We start from the raw sequence: 25041 nt of genomic DNA, 5'->3' as shown, positions 1-25041 counted from the left end.
TAGTGGTTTTTTCAACCAGGGCTAGCTGGCTTATCTGGGGCTGTAGGCTAACGCCCAAGTGAGGCTTCCATTTAGAACGGTAACTTCCTTACTTTGCAGTGACTTGACTACTGGTAGTCCTCCAATGCCTTCCTACAATTCCTCCTATGTTCCCAGGATAGCCAGTTCACCAGGAAACAATCAGAGTGGCTCAGCTTACTCAAGAATTTTTCATCTCGTTTGACCTCTTGTGTAGCACAAGCAATAGAATTTCACCCAGTAATCTGTATATCAAGTCCGTATCTTCTGGTTAAGCTAGAGCATATTTTTTAGCAAGACAACCAGTTTTGATTTTAAAGTGATAGAGAATCCACCACAGCTGTTGGTAAATTATTGCAATAGTTAATTACACTTAGGCTACAGATAAGGTGAAAAATTACCTAGCTTCAACTTCTAGCCATTGGATCATGTTATGCCTTTAATTTATAAAAAGAATCATTTACTGTCTGAAATCTTCTCCCCTTTTAGGATTCTGTTTAGTTTAGCTCACTGCTTGCCTGTCTCTTCCCTTTTGGGGACTGCTACTCAAAACTCCCTGCCACTGTTCTGATGACCTAGTCACAGGAAGGCTGTTACTTCAGAATATGAATTCCTTGAGGGCCTGGAGATCCCCTCACACTATAGGAACTATTTGACTCTTTGAGTGCAGAACATGTTTTGTAATTTGCTAGAACTGCTTGAGAGCACTTCTGAAAATGCTGGTTAATTCTTGTCATCTTTTGTTTCTGGTTATAGCAAAGGACAGTCCCTCAGCAGAACCTACAGTACCATGAAGAAACTGAAAGCACATAAGAAGAAATAACTGCTTGGTGCTTCAGTTTCTATGGCCCTTCACTTATTGCAGAGCACCCTTGTTGTGAGAGGGTACAAGAAGTCCCACCCTTTCTCTTTCTCCAGTTACAAGTAGTTGGAGATGCAACATATGCACAAATATAAATGTCTGCACTTTATTCGTTAGTTCTTGCATTCAGGCTATGTCTTATATTCCTTAATCTTTTTGCATAGTATCTAAGACAGCCTTTGCTATTCATCCACACAACTAAAACTCTTGTCCAGGCTCTGATCTCGTGTCTCTATTACTGCAATATCCTTTTCTCTGACCTTGACATGTGCAGCCTTGCCCTGCTCATGTCCATTCATGTGCTGCTGTAAAGATGATTTTCTGAGCCCATTGATTTGACCGTGATACCACTCATAAACTCCTAGAATATCAGGGTTGGAAGGGACCTCAAGAGGTCATCTAGTCCAACCCCTGCTCAAAGCTGGACCAATCCCCAATTTTTGGCCCAGATCCCTAAATGGCCCCCTCAAGGATTGAACTCGCAACTCTGGGTTTTCAAACCACTGAGCTATCCCTCCTCTCCACTCTCATTGCGTCCCTCCATAGCCACCGCCTTCTCTATTGCATCAAATATAAGCTGCTTATCTTCATTTCCAAGGCCTTTACAGTCTATCCCCACCCTACCGATCCTCTCAAATTCACTGTCAGCTCATGTTGCCAGCCTTCATCATCCACTTGTTAAGTTTTTCAAACAAGCACTTATGCTTTTCTCCTGTGCTGCCTCTCATACTTTGGAAGAGCTCCTCATAAACAGTCTTAGAGCTACCTTATCATTCTTCGAATCCCTTCTTTAAACTCTCCTCTTTTCTGTGATGCTGACAGAAAAAAAACTTGACAACTGTTGTTTTTCGCCATTGTGCTGATATCACTGCCTATAACGTTGACCAGTGTCTGTCTATCTGTCTGTCTTGTACTCCCATGTTTGTAACCATCTGTTGTCTTTTGTTTTATACTTAGATTGCGAGCTTTTTGGATCAGGGACCTTCTTGTTCTGTGTTTGTACAGAACCTAGCACAATGGGGTTTTGCTCCATGGCAGGGTCTCTGACATGCTACAGTAATACTACCATTAATAAAAATAATCAGGATACAGATTGCTCTTTATTCAGTGATTACAGTACCTCCCAGTGAAGACTTGTGAGGGTTGTGCACCAGTGGGAAGTCAGTATGTGGGGAAAGCCACAACACTGCTAGTTTAGCTTTGCTACTTTTATTACCCCTTCCCCTTCTCATAGCTTTTCATCCATCTTCTACTATTGTAATTAAGGTTGGGGACTGGATCTTAGTTCTGTCAGTGCCTGGGGCAGCCATTTCATGAGAAGTCACCAAGCTCAGGTTGTGAGGGCTTTAGACTGGGTATGCAGCTACCAATCATCTGTTCGGTGTCTTCATCAATGATTTAGATAATGGCATAAAGAGTACACTTATAAAGTTTGTGCACAATACCAAACGGAGGGGATAGGATTAAAATTTAAAATGATCTGGATAAACTGGAGAAATGATCTGAAGTAAACAGGATGAAATTCAATAATGACAAACACAAAGTACTTCACTTAGGAAGGAACAATCAGTTGCACTCATACAAAATGGGAAATAACTGCCTAGGAAGGAGTACTGTGGAAAGGGATCGGGGGTTAGAGTGGATTACTAGCTAACTATGAGTGAACAGTGTAGCACTGTTGCAAAAAAAGCAAACCTCGTTCTAGGATGTATTAGCAGGAGAAGTAGTTCTTCCACTCTACTCTGTGCTGATTAGGCCTTAACTGAATATTATGTCCAGTTCTGAGTGCCACAATTTCAGGAAAGTTGTGGACAAATTGGAGAAAGTCCGGAGAAGAGCAACAAAAATGATTAAAGGTCTAGAAACATGACCTATGAGGGAAGATTGAAAAAATTGTGTTTGTTTAATCTGGAGAAGAGAAGACTGAGAGGCGACATAACAGTTTTCAAGCACATAAAAGGTTGTTAAGAGGAGGAGGGAGAAAAATTGTTTTCCTTAACCTCTGAGGATAGGACAAGAAGGCCATTGCAGCAAGGTTGGACATTAGGAAAAACTTCCTAATTGGCAGTTAAGCACTGGAATAAATTGCCTAGGAAGGGAGATTACACAACATCATTAGAGTTTTTAAGAGCAGGTTAGACAAACGCCTGTCAGGGATGGTCTAGACAATACTTAGTCCAACCTTGAGTGCAGGGGACTGGACTAGATGACCTCTTGAAGTCTCTTCTAATTCTATGAGTCTCAAGAGCAGGGGCCTGCTGAGAGCTTCTGTCTCTGAACTCCCCATAACACGGAAACCAGCTGTAGTGAGTAGGTAAAATTGGCAGTAGCTACTAACACTCTGCTGAGGAGAAAGGTCAGCCAGCACTCCCATTCCGCTGCAGCACAAGGAATCGAGGACTGCACCCCTAAATGTCCTGAGGACACAAGAATTTGACTTTGCAGCATAGCTACTCACACCCAGGCTAAGTTAACCTGGATACTGACCACAAAGCTAACCACAATTCATGCGTACCCTCCCAGTGCATACACATGGGACAAAAATTCCTGGGTTAGTGTTTTTCCCCTAACTTAATTTTGGAGTACTCCTGTTTATAGATACTGCGTAAAGGTGCAGAATGGAATAAAATCCACAACACCTATATCTGAACTTTCTTTCTACTGTTTTTTTTCTTGCCACTGTGTATGTGTGCCAGCATTTCCTGTTTTGAAAGATTCTGTTTACTGTCTGGGTTCCAAAATCTCAGGAAGAGTAGAGAATTGGAAAGAAATTTAGAAGGAAAAATATAAGCAAACAACTTAATCATAGCCGGAGTTTATATTTTAGTTACATTTTTGGCTACCAATCCAATTAGTTTTATACAAAAGAAACTCAAAAATAAACCCTCATTCCCATCACACTGCCTTACTCTTTCAAAAAGGGCAGAAGATTCCTTTTTTTCTGTATACAAAAATGAAATTAAAGCTCTCTGCTTTATCACTGAGTTCTCTTCTGTGCTCTCTTATTAAATGTTCACGTCACCAATATAAAATTCACTTAGTGTAAAAACTCTGAGACCCATAAGCAGGCAGGAAACCTGACCATTTTATTTTTACATGTGCAAAGGTGGTTGCTATTGTTTCCCCTGCGTTTCTTCAGCACGGCAGGCTTGCCTTAACAGCTTGAAAAAACTCCAGTGTTTGCTCACCCCACTTCACAACATGCTTGTAGATGTAGCAGAACACCTTCAGCCAATGTAGAGCCACTATGGAGCAGGGCTCTTGAACTGTGAGTGGGAAACTTTTTCCATATAGAGGCCAGAATTCCTGACTGGAATAATAGGATTTAGCAGATGTATGGAAGTTCAAGGAAGGAAGGCACACTGGCCTTCCGAGGCGTCAAAATGCAATTTTAGTGTTTAACAGTGTGTCACTGATTAAAAACAGAATATGTTGGGGTTTTTTTATCTCCTCTGAAGAGGCTACTAGTTGAAAAACACTACATCACTGTGGAATTCTCCCCCCTTGTATTATGCATGCACACAGCATGGTGGAAAGGAGATCAAAATTGTAAACTAGAAGAAAATGTCCAAGTTAAAAAGAACAGGCATTCCCACCTTCTCCATGTTCTTACTCCTTAGGGTCCTTTAAGGAAAAGCATGGTTACAGAGGTGGTGGTGGAGGTCATTTAAAATTCCAAGTGCCTCTCTTTCCCAGGATCCTCCTTCTGTCCTTGAAACACTGAGTGCATAGTGACAAAAATTTAAGCGCCTTTAAAACAACAACCACCACCACCCCAAAACACTTGAGCAGGCCACACTGCCCTAGAGCCACAGACTTCCATACCTTACTGTCTGTGTTTTACCTTTTTTCACAGTTTCAGGCTCTTGGTACACTGGACTTCAAGCAGAATTGAGGAACAGTGTTGACTCTATTTAAGCATGTCTTCAGCTTATCTGACTTGTATTGTGCTTTGACAGCCAGGCTGCATATGGATTGGCAAAAAAGGAACTTGTAATTGTCCATTGTTGCAGCTCTACCACTGGTATCAATATTGGAAGGCTTGGGGGTTTGTGTTTAGTCCTGCTCTGAGCAGTGTTTAAATAAAAACAAAACAAGACTACACAGTGGCAAAAACAGTTAAGCCCTGCTACAGGGCTATTTTTGTGGCCAGGCCCCTCTGAAGAAAAAGCTTTACAAAAATGCTGTGTTAGAACTTATAATACGAATTTTAGAACATGGTTCTATCATATCCTAATCACAAAATGGGTTTAAATGCAGATATTTAATTTTGGACAGTATCTTACACTGGGTCTGATGCCAGTGCTGATGCCAGTGCAGTGATAATTGTTATAATATTCACTTAAGATTTCATCCTGGAGAAAGAGCTCTCTAAAGCCGTGTCTAAATTACAAAATTTACCCATCACTGGTAGTGGGTGCGGCTAAACGAGTGCTGAGATCGCTGTTTCAGAAACTTATTTAAACATATTGGTTCAACTACAGCAATTGTCAGCAATGGGTACATTTTGTAGTGTAGACAAGGGGGCATTTTGTAAAACAAACAAAAACCTTAGCGATACAAGGTTTCAAAAAGGGCTATATTCCTCCTAATCCTTTCCTTTTACTATGCTGTTTGCAGCCATACAAGAATTTGTGTGAAAACTGTATTTGCATAATTTGTTAAATGGATGAAATAAGATAGAAAAATACAAAGACACAAGGAAGCTCTACATACAGTGCAACAAAAAATAATTTTATCAGCAATGTTATAGCAGAGGACAATTTCAAGTCTTTGTATTAGATGCTTGGTCTGTATCTGTACTCTAGAAAAATGCCTGAAGGCAGGCCAGAAGAACAAAGGAGTATCACTGAAAATATCTAGACTGAAGGCAGTTTTACTGTCCCTACGCAGCAGATTTGGACAGCAGAAAAAGCAAACCCACTGACAACCCTGCCAACTCTCCTTGTGCTGGGTTTTGGAGTGAGTGATGTGCCTTAAGAGGGAAAAAAACATTTGTTCTCTAGTCCATGGAGTCTGAAATTTCTAGGCTGACATATTGGCACCAGTGGATAAAAGTTTTACATTCTGAAGAGAGAGAGATTAATGTTTTTCCCCTGGGAAAGTGACTCCTGTTCCTCCCAGAATTTTGCTTTTGGGGAATCGATTGAAGTCATAACAGTCTTACGTTGGAAAAATTCAGTTGGTGTTGAGATTGGGATAATGAGAAATAAAGTCAATATGGTGGTCTAAACCTGAACAGTGTAAACGTTTTTGGAGTTTGTTTCATGTGAGGCGTGAGGAGTCAGTCAGTTATGAATCTAGGAGGTTTTTAGTGTGGATTGTGGAGTGAATTTCTAACTGGGAAGACTAATCAAATCTGTACAAAAGTCATAGTGGAATGCATATAAAACAGAATAATTGTTACAGGAAACTGTTATATCCTGTCTGTCAAAGCAATTTAATGAGATTTTTCTTGCAATAAGAGAAGCTAACTGATTTTGAATATTTGGAAATAAAATGTATCATGTTTATTGAATGGCTCATTCAGTTGTAAGGGTAAGCTAATGGTAGTGAAATGAGTGATTACAGTTTATGCATTGAATTGCAGAGGATTAGGAAACTTTACTTTTCAATGATGTTGCAGATTTATTCAGTTTGATTTATAATTATTAAGGTGTATACATTAAAATACTGTTTGTTTAAATTAGTTGTTCAATACATCAACAGTTAATGTATGGAGCTGCTTTGTCTTTCCTGGTTAGTTCCTACTGCTTGCTTGCTTTTGCAAGAGAGAAAATCCTAAAGGAAGGATGTTAGCTGAACTTTTGTGCCTACAAGGTAGTATGCTAGTCAGTGAATAGTAGTGAACATTGCAGGACTTCACAGGAGTGGAGCTTTTTTTTTTTTTTTTTTTTTTTTGCACTGATGACAAGCGACCCTCAGGATAAAGGAAGGCTGAGCGGGAGGATGCAGTTCTCCCCTCTCCCTCCCCCAAAGCTGGTCACTGGGTCTTCATACTGCTTTTGGGGAGACACTAATATATTGATTCTAGATGCAAGTTTAGCTCCTGCCAATAAAGCATCCGCTACTCTGATAACATCCAGAGTTGGAAAAATTCCAGTTAATATAACTGCTAACAGTAATTATATTCCTTGATTACCAACACTACAACTTTATACTACAGATCATGCAGACAAGAGAATTTTCATTAGTAATCTTGATGTAGGGTGGGTTGCATCTGTGGATCTGCTGCATCTGCAAAAGGAAATACGCCATTGAGAACAAGCATGCTCCTCCCTCAGGCAGATTCATGAAAGAGCATGTTTATCTTTGGGATTAAGGCTGTATCCATTCTTTAGAATCATTTGGTCTTAGTGGCACAGTCAAAATACGGATTAATAGATAGTGGTCTCTGGTGAAGCTGCCCCAGAGCTGCAAACCCCTGGGAACTGGTCCAAGGATTCAGATTCTCAACTCCATAACTGAGAGCCCTGGTTTGAGCTGGAGTTCTCAGGACTTCTAGGGTCCCTGCTGCAGATCTGAGAGCCAAACTATGGCTGGAGCCAGGGCACCTGGGTCTTTCAGGCTTCTGCCTAGAAGTCCTTAAGTGGCGTGGCTGCTCCAGAGCCCCAGCAGGAGCCTGGGCTCTGAGTTTTAGGCACCCTGCTCTGTGGCAGGGAGGATGGTAGCACTGCAGCGTAGTGGAGAGCCTAGCAGTAAGAGCCCCAGCAGGTTCTGTACCATGGTGCTATGGATCCTGGAACACTGGCCTCTTGGCATGTTTCCATTGGCAAAAGTTAGGTCAAATCTGTAATAGGTTCACCAAAACATCTTTCTTCAAATCAGTATTTTCTGATGAAACAATGTTTAGTTGGACAGCATTTGTCTAGCTCCACTATTGATCTTTTTCCCCATTGCTTGTTTAAATGTTCTATGGCAATCAGGTAGCCGTTATATTATCTGCATTTTATGTTTTGGCAGAGATTCCTGCAAGTTTCAGAAAGTTGTTATAGCTTCTTCTGATCAGATGATCACTTCTCCTGGATGATGACCGTTCGAGTGGGTTGCTACAGGAATTCTCACTTTCAGGAAAGAAGTGGTTGAGGAAGAAATAACATTAAACTTTGTAAAGGCCTCAGATGAATGTTCATGACAAAAGTGTGCCCAGTAGTCGTGGATAATTGTACACAGCAATTTGACTAAAGCCAGGCAAATAACTGATTTTTCTATTGGCTGACAATTCTGACAAGTTAAAAAAAAAAATTTTCTAGTCTGATGAAATGTTTCATTTTAGATGTTGAGCATTTTTTAATGTTTACTGTTTATAAGAAGACTGAAGTATATTTCTAAATGAAAGGTTGTTCAGAATAAAAAAAATCAAATATCTAAATGAAATGTTTAGGCGGGTGGGAGGTTAGGTCTCCCCCCTTCCCCCCCCCCCAAAAAAAAACCCCTCCCCCAATAAAAACAATTCAGCAAAATTGACAGGAATTAACAAAATGTTTTGGTGTTGCCAAATCTGCAAATTCTCCACAAAAAAAAGTTTCAACTGAAAAATTTCATCCAGCGCTGCTTATAATGAAACGTTCTATTGCATGGAAATTCAGTTAAGGTAGCCAAACTACCTCAATTCTGCCCTCATTGCAATGGCATGAGAAAATGAGACTACCTTATCTATCCAGAACAGGGTTAGTCTTGTACAGTAGAACCTTAGAGTTATGAAAGCCTCGGGAATGGAGGTTTTCATAACGCTGAACAAAACGCTATGATTTTTCTTTCAAAAGTTTACAACTGAACAGTGACTTAATACAGTTTTGAAACTTTACTATGCAGAAGAAAAATGCTTTTAACCATCTTAATTTAAATGAAACAAGCACAGAAAGCTTCCTTACCTTGTCAAATCTTTTTTTAAACTTTCTCTTTTTACTTTTTTAGTAGTTTACATTTAACACAATACTGTATTGTATATGCTTTTTTGTCTCTGCTGCTGCCCGATTACGTGCTTCCAGTTCCAAATGAGGTATGTGGTTGACCAGTCAGTTTGTAACTCTGAGGTTCTACTGTGTGACAGCAAAAGCTAGAACGCTTCGCTCTTTATCTTGGTCCTTCTTTATGGTCATTTCTCGTTCACCGGAAAGAGGATGATACAGATGACTGATTTAGACAAATATTGTGTGTCTTCGGACAGCATAGCTCTTAGTACTGGAAAAATGCATGTACCAAACCAAATAGGAAAGTGGTCTACGAAGCTTTTTTTTTTTTAACTACTCAATATGTAGAGGAATGAAGATAAAAGTTAAATATGTTACATGCATACTCAAACTACTTTAATAATTTTGGGCACAATCTAAAATATAGGTGTGCATTATCAATAATTGCAACAGGTGGTTAGTGGGGTTGAGAAAGGAGAATCAATAACACGGTGGTTCAGGAAGATGCTGTAACCAGCCCAGAGAGTTGGTAGTTTGATCAGTGAGGGGCCTGTGAGTTTGGTCTTGCTGGCTACTTGTGGTGGTTCAGAATTCTGGTGGTCTGGAGGGGTGATTAACCATGATTTGGAAGTGCTCATCGCTGCCCCTAATTGTGTCTATGTAATATCTATTCCAAAATAATTTGTTACAGTAATATTCCTTGAGCTGTTTTAAGAACAGAATTGATTCCCTTTATTCCAGGCAGCCTTCCAGTTTTCTCAAAACAAGACAAAAACGCAATCTGCTAATTATACTTCGAAAATGTAAACCGAAATTCTTTTACTCTCCAAATACAAACCACGATGGTATCCTTACATGCACAAGTGGAGTGAATGTGCACATAGGATTAATGTGCGCACGGTTTCTAGCCCCTACTCTGTCAGAAGAAAAATAAGCTGCTGTTTTAGTGTGATTGTTCTAAAATGGTGACTTGCCCATTGGCCTACTTGCAGCCCACACTCTCTTTTAGAAAACAAACACATTGACTATTTTAAGATTTGTACTTCATAAACATAATTTTATTTTGAAAAATTATTTTGGGTCTGCTAAGACTTGCTGAATTGTTTGATATTGTAATCTAAAATTAAATAGTTTTTAAAAAATGCCTACACTTTTCAGCAGCCTAATGTTACAGAACTAGGCCACAGTCTGCACTACAAAAATTAACATGCTTAAACATGGGGGTTAGGATGATTTGGACACAGCCATGTTTATCACTTGTTTTGCATATGTGGACAGAAAACATGTTCTGAACAGGACACCCAAATTTTAACACTGGTAGATATCTAGGTTTGTAACATGGTTCCCCTATATCTCTCTCCTGACCATACTGGTAATATATAAATTTAAAAAAAAAAAACCCACACCACACAACACTTTTTTTTTGTAATATGATTTAACTATAAGTATGCTAGACAACCATAATTTTGGTAGTGTAGACTGGAGTCTTGTTCTTGTCTTGGTTGACTCGGAACAAAAACAGTATAGGGGAAAATATTGCCAGCCTGTCATCTCTTCATGACAAACTCTTTCAAAAACGATTGGCTTGTATACTAATATACTTGTATATTAATAAGTACAACTACTTTTTTTTTGGCTTGACACTTTCCTCATGATATATTTTTCCACCATCCTTTTGGGACATCAGAATTTCTTCATCATTATCTCTTGTCATAAGAGACTGAAATATATTCTATAAAATGGCTTTTGTCATTGAAGAATGGGAGAGGGGGAGACTTGGATATAATAAATGCAGTGATGATGTGTATGTAAAAAATAAAATATATAGAAAATAAACTAGAAATATGAGGAAACTTGATTTCTGCATATGATTTATAGAAAATTGCAAGATCAGGCTTGTTTAAATAGATTTATACTAATTCTGTGTTAATAAATGGATTTGTTAACATAGTAATACAAACAATGGTGGGTTATTTTCCTTGCCTCATTTAGTTTTGTTTTAATAATGGGTAGAATGGGGGTGCTAATGTAAACAATAAAGAAAGCAATAGATGCTATATAGTCAGTAAAGGACTGACTGAGTCATTGAGTCTCTCTCTCCACCAAACACCAGTTTTGATATCTTTGGCAAGTTATTTAACCTAGTGCACCTTATTTCCCCATGTGTAAAATGGGGATTCTTACCTACTTTAGACCTTTGAAATACTCCCATTAAAGGATTATATAATTTCAGAGTTTCACTCCTACTCTTTTGTAATTAACACCATATGCAGAAGATGGTTTTCATTTAAATCTCAAATTAAACTCTTATTTATGATCTAGTTGAGCAGTCAATAGGTGTGAGTGTATGTACGTAGAACTTAAAATATCCAAATCTACATTGCCTTCCTCTGGGTCAAATAGAGAGAGACATTTCTTTAACTTCTGCAGAATCTAAGCTTTCATTTAAAAAAACAAACAAAAAACCTAGCCTTTATGGTGACAAAGAACCTTCTAATCACGAATAAAGTATAAATCAATGTAGCATTTTACTAAAACTGTAATGGAGAGTTCCGTTGCCTATGTTGCTATTTGTAGAATTTCCAAAGCTGCAGCAGAGAAGGCTGATCACAATCTGACTGCTATTCAGAATTTTGTGGACTGCAGTGAAACTGAAAATAATTGTCACTTTCATTCTGCTGCTCCTTGAGAAAACTGAACAGTGGCTGAAGTAGATCTTGACCTATTCAACATAAAAAAAGAGGGCAGAGTAGTGGAAATGTGCTCCTTATAGCAGCTGGAAAGCTGAGAAAGATATAGGAAAGCAGAAACTTCCTAACCAACCCTCATAGCAGACAGGAGGCTTTGGGTTGGAAGGGAAGAGGTCTGAGTAGAAAGAGAATGTATCTTCTCCCTTCTGGCAACCATGGGAAATTCTGTGGTGGAGGAGTTATCAGACATATATTAGCCAAAGACTGACATCAAGCAGAATGGAGGGAGGGCACCCTGACAGGCATCCCAGCTCATTACTTTCAGAACATTTGGGATGGGGACAATTGACTTAATTGAGTGTTGCATGTGGACATTGAAGATCCTATCTTTCATATTGGTCTTTCTCTAGCAGAGGACAAAACCTAGCTTTTAGCTGTTAGGTAGAAGAACTTCAAAGCCTTGTCTGTCAGTGATTGGAGATGGATAGATGCATATGTGGGTTGGCAGGACACTAATGAGAATATGGGAAATGTTTTAGTAGCAATGTACTGTAGAGATTCAGTGGGTAGACCTGAAAGTGATTATTTAGCACAATTGCATACCTTCCAAGTTACTATTTTTAATACAAATTGAAACTGTAAAGCATAGTCATCTGTGACGTTCATATGTAAGTTAAAAATAGGTTAATGGTTAATTATTGGCGGTAATGTAGTGGGGAATGAAGAGAATTATTTAAATGTGTTTCAAACATAAGTATGTAAATCATTTTTAATGGAAAAAAATTAATCCACTTTATTTTTTTTTTTGCAAATCACTAAATGCATATTGTTTAAAAGTTCGCAACAAGGATGAATAACATCTGTGTTGCTATTAATTGTACCATTTGAGGGATTTAATTCGTATTAAAAATGTGGCTTTTCCCCAGAACTTCCTTTGACATCAGACTTTGGGTTGTCTCCCCTACACCCTCCTTGGTAAAATGCAATAATTTGTATGTCCTGCCCCAATTTAATGTCATAAGTGCTCAGATACTGTGTCAGTTGGGGTTATAGAAGAGTCTAAATAAAGCTGCTCTCAATTCTAATTTGTGAGGTTTATATTTTTTCATTCTAATATGTTTTAATGTTTTACATTTATTTAGGTCTCTCCTGTAGGAATCTGTGCTTAAACCTGTTTCTGTTGTAAGTTTACCAAAAGATTAAGAAAATGCCTCCAAGACCATCATCTGGTGAACTATGGGGCATCCATTTGATGCCACCAAGGATCCTTGTAGAGTGTCTTCTACCTAATGGAATGATAGTGACTCTAGAATGCCTCCGTGAGGCCACACTATTGACTATCAAGCATGAACTCTTCAAAGAAGCAAGAAAATACCCTCTTTATCAGCTCCTTCAAGATGAATCTTCTTACATTTTCGTAAGTGTTACACAAGAAGCAGAAAGAGAAGAATTTTTTGATGAAACACGGAGACTTTGCGACCTGCGGCTCTTTCAGCCTTTTTTAAAAGTCATTGAACCAGTAGGCAACAGAGAAGAAAAGATTCTTAATCGGGAAATTGGTAAGATGTTCTATGTTTTAAAGCTTCCTGATTTAACTAGTTAGTAAACTTAATCATCTTGTCCTCTTCAAAATACTAAAAGAGGTGTTAAAATGGGAATGTGATTCTTATCAATTGTAATTTGCTGCCACCTTGCAAAAACTGCAGCAGTCTGGCAGAGTTTTAAGGGTGGTCTTATGAGCTATATAGTGAAGACCATGATCACAGTAAAACCAGCACTCTTTTATTGTGTTGTGCAAATAAAAAGTTGGGATTTTAACTGCTGCAATTCTAATTTTGGAGCGTGAGTAGGTTTTCACTAGCAGTGGAGGGGGAGAGTTTTTTTTTTTTTTAAGCAAAATGTCAGTGGAAAGTGGTTGTTTTTTAAATATTTTGAAAGTGTTGGTGGGGTTTTTTGGGGTTTTGTTTTGTTTTGCCTTTTTCCAGTCTCCCAGAAATGGTTGTGGAATATTATTTATTACTAATTTTAAAACCGTAGGAATTCTGTCCTCTTAAAATGCGTAAAATATTGTACAAATTGGTTCTGAATCCTGAAGTCATTCCTATTGTTGTTTGTCTTGATTGTTTCAGGGAGTAGAATGTAGGGAGGTAGGGAGTTTTTGGTGTAGCCATGTCAAAATATAAAACTGATATTTCCTACTGTGGGGTGGAGAAGGGGCTTGAAAAATCCACTTAACTATGCTGAATGTGAAGTTGAGTCATCAACTTTTGCAGTCTCAAAACTTTTGTTTAAAAGGAAAAGTATGTAGCCATTTATGCTAGAAGATAAATTTCCAGCCATGAACAAAGTATAAGTCAGTATCTTTCTAGGTCTGTAAACAGATAGGCAAAAGGAAAGATATTGCATCTGGTTTATATGCAGTTTTTGTACTGGTATAACTATTTTTGTTAGGGATGTTTATTTTTTTAAAGTGAAATAGTTATATCAATACGATCCCTAGTATGGACACAATTATAAATGTACTTTGTACAAGTATGGTTTCTTCACCTTCCTGTATGGGTATAAGCCATACCAATGTAACTGTGACGCACTTGTGGGATTGTACAGTTTTTTCTCTCTCTCAATATAGTGAAAGCTGTACAGCTTTTGTGTGTAGACACAGATTTAGTTGCTTTGGAAAATTCAACCCTGGTTCCTTTCAGTTGCTTTCCATGGTAATTTTGCCATATAGTCCTAAGCGTGAGCAATGACATCCTTGTGCTGAATGCCAAGGAAGAGCATACTGTAACTGGATACGCCTTGTGTTTAATTTATTACCTTACAGCCAGAAACAATTTGAGATCTTCAATGAAACAGTAATGATTGAAGAGCTAATGGATGTTAGGGATTGTACATTGTATTTTGGAATAGGTAAAACGGTACAGCTTTTGTGTGTAAACAAGCCTGCAGGCTACTTAAAGCCTTCCCAATCTGCAGCAGAGTAATAGGGAATCCTGTAAGCAACAGTGAAGTTGACCAAGAATCTGGTCAATTTCACTTTGTTGCTTATGACCTTTTCTAGGTGGCAGCACAGAGCTAGGCACTGGAGGTATACACTAGAGAGGAGGACCCCAAATGGAGGCTGGGAAAGGATTGATCAGTGCAGACAACTGCTATTATTACAGCAGTTAGGAGAATCAGGGTGCAGTGCAAAGAGAGAGTGCCTCCATCCAGTGTGTTTGGGGAATACACGTTTTAGGCGGTTGATAGCTGATGGTTACAAAAGATGGAGGCCCTGGGTGTAGAGTCTGTGGACAGCACCCTGTTAGGAATCCAGAACCTTCCTCTTCATCCTAAAACGAGTCTGGAGGGGAAAATAAATGGTAATTTTCCCAGGCTCTGCCCACATGTGATAGAAGTATAAAATTAAACTCATTGTAACTACTTTTGAATTCTTAAAGATTAGAGACTGATTAGAGATTTAAAAAATCTTAAATTCTGGAGCACTTAAATTCTGATGCAGCCACTGGGGAAAAATACTAATGTGCAAGTAGTTGTGATCCGGTCCGAGTTTACTCCACTCTTTCCTAACAAATTGTTCAAAGAGGGTGGAAGGGCCTTCGGTTCTTAACAAAGCATTGTCTCTGTGGCTCCATATCTTTGGTGCTGTTTGTTTACTTTGCTGGCCGTTAGGGCTTGAAAAGTGTATGAAGGGGTGGGTATAAGTAGGTAGGGTGAGTTTGTGGGTGTGAATGAGAGAGTGGAAGGAAAGGAAAGTGGAGGAAACAAGACAGAGTGGATAAAAAATGATTTTAAAATATCAAGTAATATTTATAATTCAAATCAGATTTTTTTTATTTATATGTTGCTAATTCTTTCTCTCCCTATTTTATATTCTTCCATGGCTAAAGTGGCTATTTTCTACTTGTTTGTTTAATTAGTTTCCTGCTCGTTAGTAGAATTTCAGATTATTAGAGGTTTTATTCTGCTAAGAAGTTTCACACTTAAAATGAAAAAGACAAGTCCAGGATTTCATTAACATCCATACTGTGTGGCTTGGGAGCCTAACTTTTCGGTTCCTGCTTCTGAAAACTTTGGTTTGAGTGATTTTTTGTGTTTTTGTTTTTTAAATAAAGTTTGCAATAACTTTGTTTAATGTATTGAAATAATTTTCTTTAACACTGAAGCAGTTTTGTTTTGAAATGACAAAGAATTTGTGCTACTGAGAGAAGTTTTTAATAAAATACAATTTTAGCCCCCAGTGCTGCAAACGCTTAGCTTGTAGCAAATGAGTAATCCCATTGAAGTTAGTGGCAGTATTCCTGTGAGCAGAGTTATGTACCTGCTTATGTGTTTACAAGATCAGAGCCTTCATTTTTGATATTTTTTTTCTTTTGCCCATATATAGCTGTTTTGGAAAATTCAAATAGGCTAGTTCATTATAAGTTTTAATGTAATGTGTTAACACAGAGTGCTAATTGGTTTTACAAAGCCTCAATCTGATTTGAATGAATAGTTAAAAAAAAAATTAAATAATTTTAAATAGTCTTGATTTTTTTTTTTAAATGCATGCTTAGAAAAGAAGACTTCACAGAGAGAATGAGATGGGGGAGGAGCAGGGGGAAGAAGTGGGAAAGGTAGAATGAACATCAAAAACAATCCCTAATAAAGGAAAGAGAGAGATCAATGGTAGCTGAAGGAAAGAGAGAAAAGGAAAAACAGAGTGCAAATACCACAGAAAATGATTAATTATTAAAAAGGACAGAGAGAGAAGAGGAAAAGTAAAGAGAAGCCAGTGGGTGTAAGAAGTTAATAACACACTTTTTACAAATGTGTTAAATAACAAGTGGACAATGTGTTGCAGTTAATGTTCTCGATAAACAACACATAATCTTTACACAGCAGGAGCTGCTGCTTTAGGAGGCTTGTATCACAAGTCGCTTTCCCCTCCTCCCGTCCACTTGGCATTTAGATGTCTGGTAGACTTTTTCAAACCAGGGTGGGAATGTTTGGTTTAATAATGCAAATTATGGTAGTATGCTTTTGTATTTATCTATCCTGCATTGATCACCAATGTGTTTTACAATTATAACCGCATCACAGTACAAAACCAGTTGGCTAACCCTTCTTTTCTTTTATAATGTTGAGTGAGTTTTCTCACTACTTGGTGTATTTGATTGACTAAGAACTGTTTGGAATAATCACTAGAGCAAACCAGTTTTATATAAATGCTTTCTTCTTATCCTGTTCCAGTCTGTCAGTCTGAAAAATCAGATAACTATATTTTGTAAAATAAAATCTTGTAGATAAAACATGGTGATAAAAATCTTCACTTTTTTCATTGAGTTTTGCAACATTACTGCTCACTTGAATGTGGTACTACAGTAAATATTCATGCTAAAAATAAGTTGTATGAGCCGATCTTAAAGTCTCTAACAGATGCATATTAAATTTGTTGTTGTAGGGACATCTCAGGTTAGAGAACTTATTTTTTCCCCCAGAGTGCCCCAAAATGTTTCTTAGGATAAACCAGGTGGTTAGTATAGACCAGTGGTTCTCAAACTTTTGTATTGGTGACCCCTTTCACACAGCAAGCCTCTGAGTGCAAACCCCCTTATAAATTAAAAACAAAATTTTAAAAATATTTAATGCAGTTATAAATGCTGGAGGTGAAGTGGGGTTTGGGGGTAGAAACTGACAGCTTACGACCCCCACATCATAACCCTGTGACCCTCTAAGGGGTCATAACCCCCAGTTTGAGAACCCCTGGTATAGATTCTTTTCCAAGTTCAGGAAAGTTTAAAAATACAATAGTGGTCCTGAATAGGTTCTCTTAATCACTTATCAGTACAATCTGAGCAGAGGCGTCATTTGCTATGTGATGGGGGGCAGTTGGTTTGGCCCTCTGCCCAGACTTGCCATAGCTCCTCACCAACTAGCACTATGGTGTCTCCCCTGGACCTGCGGGGGCATTGGGTCAGGCTGGGGCTTCTACTGACCGCATTGTCAGCACTGCTTCTCAGGTGGCAACCTGTGCCAAAGCTGAGTCTGGAGCAAATCAGGCTCAATACCTGCCCTCAGCCAGCTGTCAGTGAGGACACCCTCCCCATCTCCTCCCCCGCCCCTTGGATGGGACTGGCCGAATAACCCCTCACAAGCAACTGTGGCCTCAGCAGGAAGTGGAAATGGGGATGCTGATACAACTTTGCATGCTGCCTCAATCCCCACAGAATTTTTCTGAACTGATGCCCAGAATCTGAGGGTTCCAGCCTGTAAACATTTACTTCTGTGGGTAGTCCAGCTGAGGTAAATGGGACTACATGCTTGAGTAAAAAATTTGCAGGATTGGTCCCTTGCTGAATCTTCAAGAGCTAAGTTAAGTGCCTAATGTGACAGTCAAAGCTTAAATCTTGTAGCTATTCTAGAATATTGAAAAGTTGGCGTTCAGTAAAGTAGATCTGGAAGTTATAGAGGAAAGCTGATGAGGGCTCTGAGCACTCTGTGTGAAACCCAGTCAAGGTCTGGGGAGAGTCATGTAACAGCAACTGACTTCAGAGGAAGTCTCATTAGTCCTATTCCTGTTGGAGGATGTTGGCTGTGATGGGGGCAGGGGGAGGCATCCAATAGTGACCCAGAAGCTCCCCAGGTTACTTCAGTGAGTGTATCCCTTTCTAACCTTTTCATGTGCTCCTGGGTTTACTACTGCCAGATTTACCAGGTACACGGTTACATTATAAGGTTGATTTCATTATTCAGCATAACTGCAGGAGTGGAGGACTAGTAGCTAATATAAAGTGTGAACAAGTATTTAGAATTGCTTTTATAAGCTGTTTAAATACAAGATGTTTGTTCTGTCAGCAGTAGAAAAATAGTATTTCTATGAAAAATATACTGCGATATATTTATTAGTCACTGACAATTAAGTATTTTTTCAATATCTTAGGTTTTGCTATTGGCATGCCTGTCTGTGAATTTGATATGGTTAAGGATCCAGAAGTACAGGACTTCAGAAGAAATATTCTTAATGTTTGTAAAGAAGCAGTGGATCTTCGAGATGTGAATGCACCCCATAGTAGAGCATTATATGTCTGTCCACCAAATGTTGAATCTTCACCTGAACTGCCCAAGCACATATACAGTAAACTAGATAAAGGTATAACAAATGTTTGCTCTAACAACTTAATGGTACTTATTTCTATTAACAAAAATTTCAGTTAGTACAATTCATGATGGCAGACAAGTGAATCATTATTTATGTAGTATATTTAATACACTGCGGCAACATCTTACAGTTTGGTTACACGCTTTTTCTTCAGTCAGGATAACCTGTGCAGTAGGAGTTGAACTAAAAAAAAAAAAAAGTGTCACATAGTTCAATTTTCTATATTCTAGGAAAACTGTTTTACAGCTTGAGTTATCCAGTTATTGCACTGATTGATGCAACTGTTTCAGTGATTATGTGACAGCGTGGACTGATTTGCCAGCTGCTGTTAGCATTTTTGTCTGAGTTCAGAAGTGTCTCTAATAATATTTAGAACATGTAGAATTAAATGATTTTGGAAACATAAAACTATCTTTTAGTCCTTAGTTACAGAATAGTCATATTGTTGGTGGAAAAAGATTGGCTGAATAAGTACTAGTTGTTTAGAAATAGTTTTGTGATTAAATGACAGTTTGAATGTACATGGACAGTAAGACTAGAATGGCTTTTTCGGAAGTCAATGTAAGTAGAGTCCACTGAGCACCTTTTGTAGAAGGTTCTCTGCACTTTGGGCTGTGAATTGCGCCTGCATGTTCTTTCAGTAGGGGTTATGACAAGCAATTCCAAGTCTGACCAGTTTCTTTAGAAGACTGTGTATGGACAATAATAGAATCTGATGTTGTTTCACATTATTCCAGGGCAAATAATAGTGGTGATATGGGTAATAGTGTCCCCGAACAATGACAAGCAGAAATATACCTTAAAAATCAACCATGACTGTGTTCCTGAGCAAGTTATTGCTGAAGCAATCAGGAAAAAAACACGAAGTATGTTGCTGTCATCTGAACAACTAAAACTCTGCGTTTTAGAGTACCAGGGCAAGTATATTTTAAAAGTGTGCGGTTGTGATGAATACTTGCTCGAAAAATATCCTCTGAGCCAGTATAAGGTGAGTTACTTGTTGTAAATTAATGGATTTATTTAAAAATACACTAGAAGAATTGAAATTGGGAGTGCAGTAAGAGAATGATGTATTAAGATTCTGTGACGGACTCTTGTTTCGTTTCTTAAACTAATTCAGAAGGCGGAAAATGAAAATTCATAACATTAGCCAACTAGCTTAAATTTTTGTGCAGTTGAGTTTACTGTGTACAGATAATTGCAGTATAAATAAAAATGCAACAGAAGTGCTCAGCTTTGGCCTACCCAGGCTCCCATTGAAGTCAGTGGGAATTTATTCTAATCAAGTAAAGGTCAGCCCTGACCACTTTTGGAAATACCACCCTAAATTTCTGAGAGAAAGTGCTAAATTACAAAATAGACATTACTACTTTAAATGACATTTTTATTTAGAAATAGATATTTGAACTCCTGTTTGCTTTGTGGTAATTGAAATAGCAATAAGGAGTATCGCGCCACTGCAGAAATTATAGCTAAGTCGTTTTTAATTTTTCTTTGTCCCTGAGTTTTTTGTTTTTTTTTTTTTCCCCCTCCCAGCCTTGTGGTTTTTTGTCTTAAGTAATATTCATCACTTTGACAGGGAACTACTGGATGGAAGAGTGGGTGAACAGCTCCGTCTGGAGCAACATCAGTGTTACTCAATAGACCTGGTGACAGAGACTGAGTTGTGTTGCTTTCTCTTTAGAGACTGTACCGCTATTGTATCAAGACACCTCCAGCCCTTTACCGCTAGCTGGAAACATGGAATTCAGATAGAATGTGCTACTGCTGCAAACAATGATTATTTTTTTCTTAAAATTTGTATATACTGCTGCCTGTTTGGTCATGTGCAACAAGCTAGTTAAAAACATTGGTGTTGTAACTGAAAACAATGTAAAGGGATGCTATAAAGATAAATGCTACAAGAGCTCATTAAATGTAATTTTCTTAGCCTTTTGGATTTTATATATGCTTTCCTTTAATATTTTTAAGCATTAATTACAAAGAAAATACAGCAAAACAATCTTTTTATTTTTTTTCCTTCTTCTTCTTCCAACTATTGCAGTACATAAGAAGTTGTATAATGCTTGGCCGAATGCCCAACCTGATGCTGATGGCTAAGGAAAGCCTTTATACCCAGCTGCCACTGGATACCTTTACAATGCCATCTTATTCCAGACGGATCTCTACAGCTACACCATACATGAATGGCGAAGCTTCAGCCAAATCTCTCTGGGCCATAAACAGTGCTCTCAGGATAAGAATTCTTTGTGCCACCTATGTAAATGTAAACATTCGAGACATTGACAAGGTGAGTGAAATTCTGAATGCATGGATGTTAAAATATTGCCTAGAATCAGAATGAAAACACTGAGCCACACTCACTGCAATAGGCCTCTCTAACAAAATTAGGGAATCAGCTGGTCAACAGTATATGTTGATACCAGCTACTAGTGTTAATTAGGGGCCTAATTCACACTTAAGTCAATGGAAGGACTCCCACTGACCAGTGAGTGTTGGACAGGGCCTTGGAGCATACGGAGCACACACAAAACTAGCAAAGTTTATATTTTCAAAGCAAATTTTCTAACTAAAATTACATGATAGACTAGGGGGTGAGCAAACTACGGCCCACGGGCCGGTTCCGGCCCACCAGCCGTTTTAAGCCAGCCCTCGAGCTCCCGCTGGAGAGCGGGGCCTGGAGCTTGCCCTGCTCCGGCACTCCATCTGGAGCACAGGGTTGGGGGCTGCTCCACGCGGCTTCCAGAAGCAGCGGCGTGGCCCCTCTCCGGTGCTCCAGCTGGGGAGCAGGGTCAGGGGCCACTCCACGCAGCTCCCAGAAGCAGAGGCGTGCCCCCCCCCCCCCACACGCTGCCATGGCCCCTCCAGCGCTCCAGTGGGAGCTGCAGGAGCAGTGCCTGTGCATGGAGCAGCATGCAGAGCCGTCTGGCTACGCCTCAGCATAGGAGCTGGAGGAGGGACATGCCACTGCTTCCGGGTGCCGCTTGAGGTAACTCCCGCCTGGAGTCTGCACCCCTGAGCCTCTCTCCATGCCCCAACCCCCTACCTCGGCCCTGATCCCCCTCCCAACCTCCAAACCCCTCATTCCCAGCCCAGAGCACCCTCCTGAACCCCAAACTCCTCATCCCCAGTTCCACTCCAAAGCCCTCACCCCCAGCAGGAGCTCTCATCCCCCCTGCACCCCTCAGTCCCAGCGCAGAGCACCCTCCTACACCCGAAACTCCACACCCCCAGCCGAAGCCCTAACACCCTTACGCTACTCACCCCATGCCCCAGTCCGGAGCCACCTCCCACACCCTGCACTCCTCATTTCTGGTCCCACCCCGGAGCCCTCACCCCCAACAGAGCCCTCACCCCAACCCCAATTTTGTGAGCATTCGTGGCCCGCCATACAATTTCTATTCACAGATGTGGTCCTCGGGCCAAAAAGTTTGCCCACCCCTGTGATAGGCCATCATAATTTTTTCCTTGTTTGGTTAAGCTGCAGTGTATTTGAAAAGGCCATATAAACTCTTCTTTAAAAAACAAAACAAAATTGAAAGTATCTTCCAGAAGTTGAAAATGGTGTGCACACACACGGCTCCCAATGCCATCTTTTTTTCTTTTGACGAACATAGAAGTCAGTATATAAATTCAGGCCCATGCTTTCAAACTTGGCTGCCTAAAATACCTAAATCTTTCTTTGTGTATCCAAATACGTTACCTGATTTTTTCAGAGTTATTTAGCACCTTCAGCTGACATTGATTTCAGTGGGTACTAGCGATTACATGACATAGTAGAAAATTAGGCCAATTGTTTTAGACACCCAAATCTGAGAATTTTGGTCTTATTCATTTAATAAGAAGCATGATAAAACTTCTGAATTTTTCCCTTTTACATATTACTGTAACTTACAATCTGTGAAACCCAAAGCACTGAGGTTCTGAGTTGAATGCTGAGCAATTTGTAGTATCAGGTCTTAATTTGGTGATTCATCTAAAATGAACTGGGGGAGAAGCAGGAAAAATGTAAGTAAGGATTATTCTTGTGTATCTTAAAATAACAAATACTATGCTTAAAGAGCCATTACTGTAAGAACTGGGACAAGTTTTTGTTTGAACAGTGCTGTGGACAAGTTTGCTACCCTTACTTGAAAGAAAGAGAGAAAAAACAAGGGGGATAATTGCATTCAGCATAAACTGTTACCATCCTAGCTCTTTTCTGTGCTTGGAAGTTGCCCAGTTTATCCTTCCATCTCCATGGCTTGCCCTGGTAATCAAGGATAAATTCCAGTTGTGTTGTTACTTAAAGTTATTATTTGAAATGCAGTCATAATTAACTTTGAAATGGTGATGCAGAGGTAGTGAACTAAAATTTTGTACTAGAAGCACAGTAAAAATACTTTATGCCATATAGCTTTTTCTCAAATTGATAGAAATTAGTGTGTGACATATGGTTCTAATCAGCATCTAATAGCGATGGTGTTTACAGTAATACTTTTGTTCAGACCTGGGTCTAGTATTCAAATGGGCTATAACAGGTGCTAATGCTTAAACATGTTATTTTCAGATCTATGTCCGAACTGGTATCTACCATGGAGGAGAACCATTATGTGACAATGTGAATACTCAAAGGGTACCTTGTTCCAATCCCAGGTAAATAATGCTACTGTAACAATTTGGGGAAATCTGATTTCCAGAGCTTTGTAAAGCAGAATTAGATTCTGTCCGTACCAATTTTTACCATCAAGCAGTTTCCCTAGCTGGGAAGCAGATAAGATAGTAGGCACCACTGAGAGAAAAAAGCAGCCTTATTTTCTAAAAGGATGTACTGAAAATAATTTATCCTAAACAAAAAACATTCTTATTTAACATATATATAGCTGTCTAAGAATTATAAATAATCATTGGAGTTTTCCTTTTAAATTGATCACTCCTTTCCATTTACAGATTTGTTTAATTGGATTAATTTAGGATTTGCAGATCTTCATTTTGGCTTGTAAAATGTTATGTAAAAGCAGCAACCTTTTACTCAACAGGTCTGTTCTCTATGTGTATTAAGAGTTTTGTCTGTGACCCAAAAATTTGCTACATTTCCCCTTTTTGTTTTACAATACAGAACCAGCGTAGCTACTAGAAATTGAACTAGATTCCGTTCTGGCTTGTGACTTGTTAGCAAAGCTCCAACTGCAAGTTCAAATTCTGCTTGTAACATGCAACAGTTCTGTTCAACAGGGTTGCACAAGTATTTGCCCTGCAGAATCTATCACAATGACAAAAAGACAAACATAGCTTGACTTTCAGATCCTAAGATGTGTTTGCAGAGCTGGCTGCTTCACATATTGTCTTCTACCACTTGTTCTGTTGATCTCACAGTAGAATCTGGGTACATGACTGAGGTTCCTAGGCAATATCACAACACAAACAATCTGGGCAATTTTTTTTTTAGTGAGTGAGGCATGATAAATAGGGAACCTCAGAATGCAGTTTTATAGAATCACTTTTCAAAATAAAACCACACTTTAAGTGGCCACCTTTTTCACTATCATCATGTTGGATTGTGATTAATCGGATTTGTTAATATCATCAACGTCCACCAACCCAACACAAGCCACTAGGGAGGGGAAAATGCTGTTAGGGCTTCAGGGCAACTGGAAGTCTGGAATTAGGATGCTCCTGAAATATGGCAGGACAGGGAATAGAAAGAGCTTTAAAAAAATCTAGGAATAGATACTGTTAGAGAAAAGAGTTTTGTAAGCAAGAAGAGAAGTGCATAAATAAAAATACATAGGAAAAGGTGGAATTGACATACAGTATGGCCCATGTAAAGAAGAGCTACTTGGCAAAGAGAAGATCGGAGAGCAGTTTGCTAGAATGGAAGTTAATTAATTTGACAACCTAAATAGATTGGATCTACCTTGATTTGTGTCTAAAAATGAAACGTGGAAATTCAAATGATGGTGATGTAAATACAAAATGTGTGTGGTACAAATGTATGCCAGTGAATTTAAAACAAAGGTCTTAATCTCCAAAAAGTGCTCTGCAGTTTCTCCTATGCTCGCTCTCTGGCTCTAATGATAGTTGTGGGGCCTCAGTATCTGCCTGGATCAGACCCAGAGCGTATTCAAAAATAATTCCAAATTCACATTTTCTGTCTGATTGACCTTGCATGTCTTTAGAAAAGTTTATTAGTTGGGACTTAAATTTTGCTTGCAAACACTACTGCTCTCCAAGGGAATGAATAGATATTATATAATTAACAAGTCTAACAGAATATATGGTTATTGAAAAATAATTTCTCTCTTCCAGTAGCTGTGGTTCAGTTTATCTGCAGTGTTAATATGTTAAGATGTATCTGATGAAGTGAGCTGTAGCTCACGAAAGCTCATGCTCAAATAAACTGGTTAGTCTCTAAGGTGCCACAAGTACTCCTTTTCT

General features: G+C 38.9%; 1 protein-coding gene across 5 annotated transcripts in view; it reads left to right on the top strand.

The window, feature by feature from the left end:
• PIK3CA (phosphatidylinositol-4,5-bisphosphate 3-kinase catalytic subunit alpha) overlaps window positions 1–25041 on the top strand; it is a 78866-nt gene that overhangs the window by 13256 nt on the left and 40569 nt on the right. For all 5 annotated transcript variants that reach the window (XM_077827042.1, XM_077827041.1, XM_077827044.1 and 2 more), the window contains 5 exons: window positions 12626–13042; window positions 18406–18615; window positions 19362–19612; window positions 20669–20914; window positions 23174–23259. In XM_077827042.1, the coding sequence (XP_077683168.1) occupies window positions 12691–13042; window positions 18406–18615; window positions 19362–19612; window positions 20669–20914; window positions 23174–23259 (1145 nt within the window). In that variant the 5' untranslated portion in view covers window positions 12626–12690. The remainder of the gene's footprint in view (window positions 1–12625; window positions 13043–18405; window positions 18616–19361; window positions 19613–20668; window positions 20915–23173; window positions 23260–25041) is intronic.

The sequence above is a fragment of the Eretmochelys imbricata genome, chromosome 9 (genome assembly GCF_965152235.1).
Source record: "Eretmochelys imbricata isolate rEreImb1 chromosome 9, rEreImb1.hap1, whole genome shotgun sequence".
NCBI classification, from domain to species: domain Eukaryota; kingdom Metazoa; phylum Chordata; order Testudines; family Cheloniidae; genus Eretmochelys; species Eretmochelys imbricata.
Note: the sequence above shows the minus strand (reverse complement) of the source record. Positions and strands in the feature narration are given on the sequence as shown.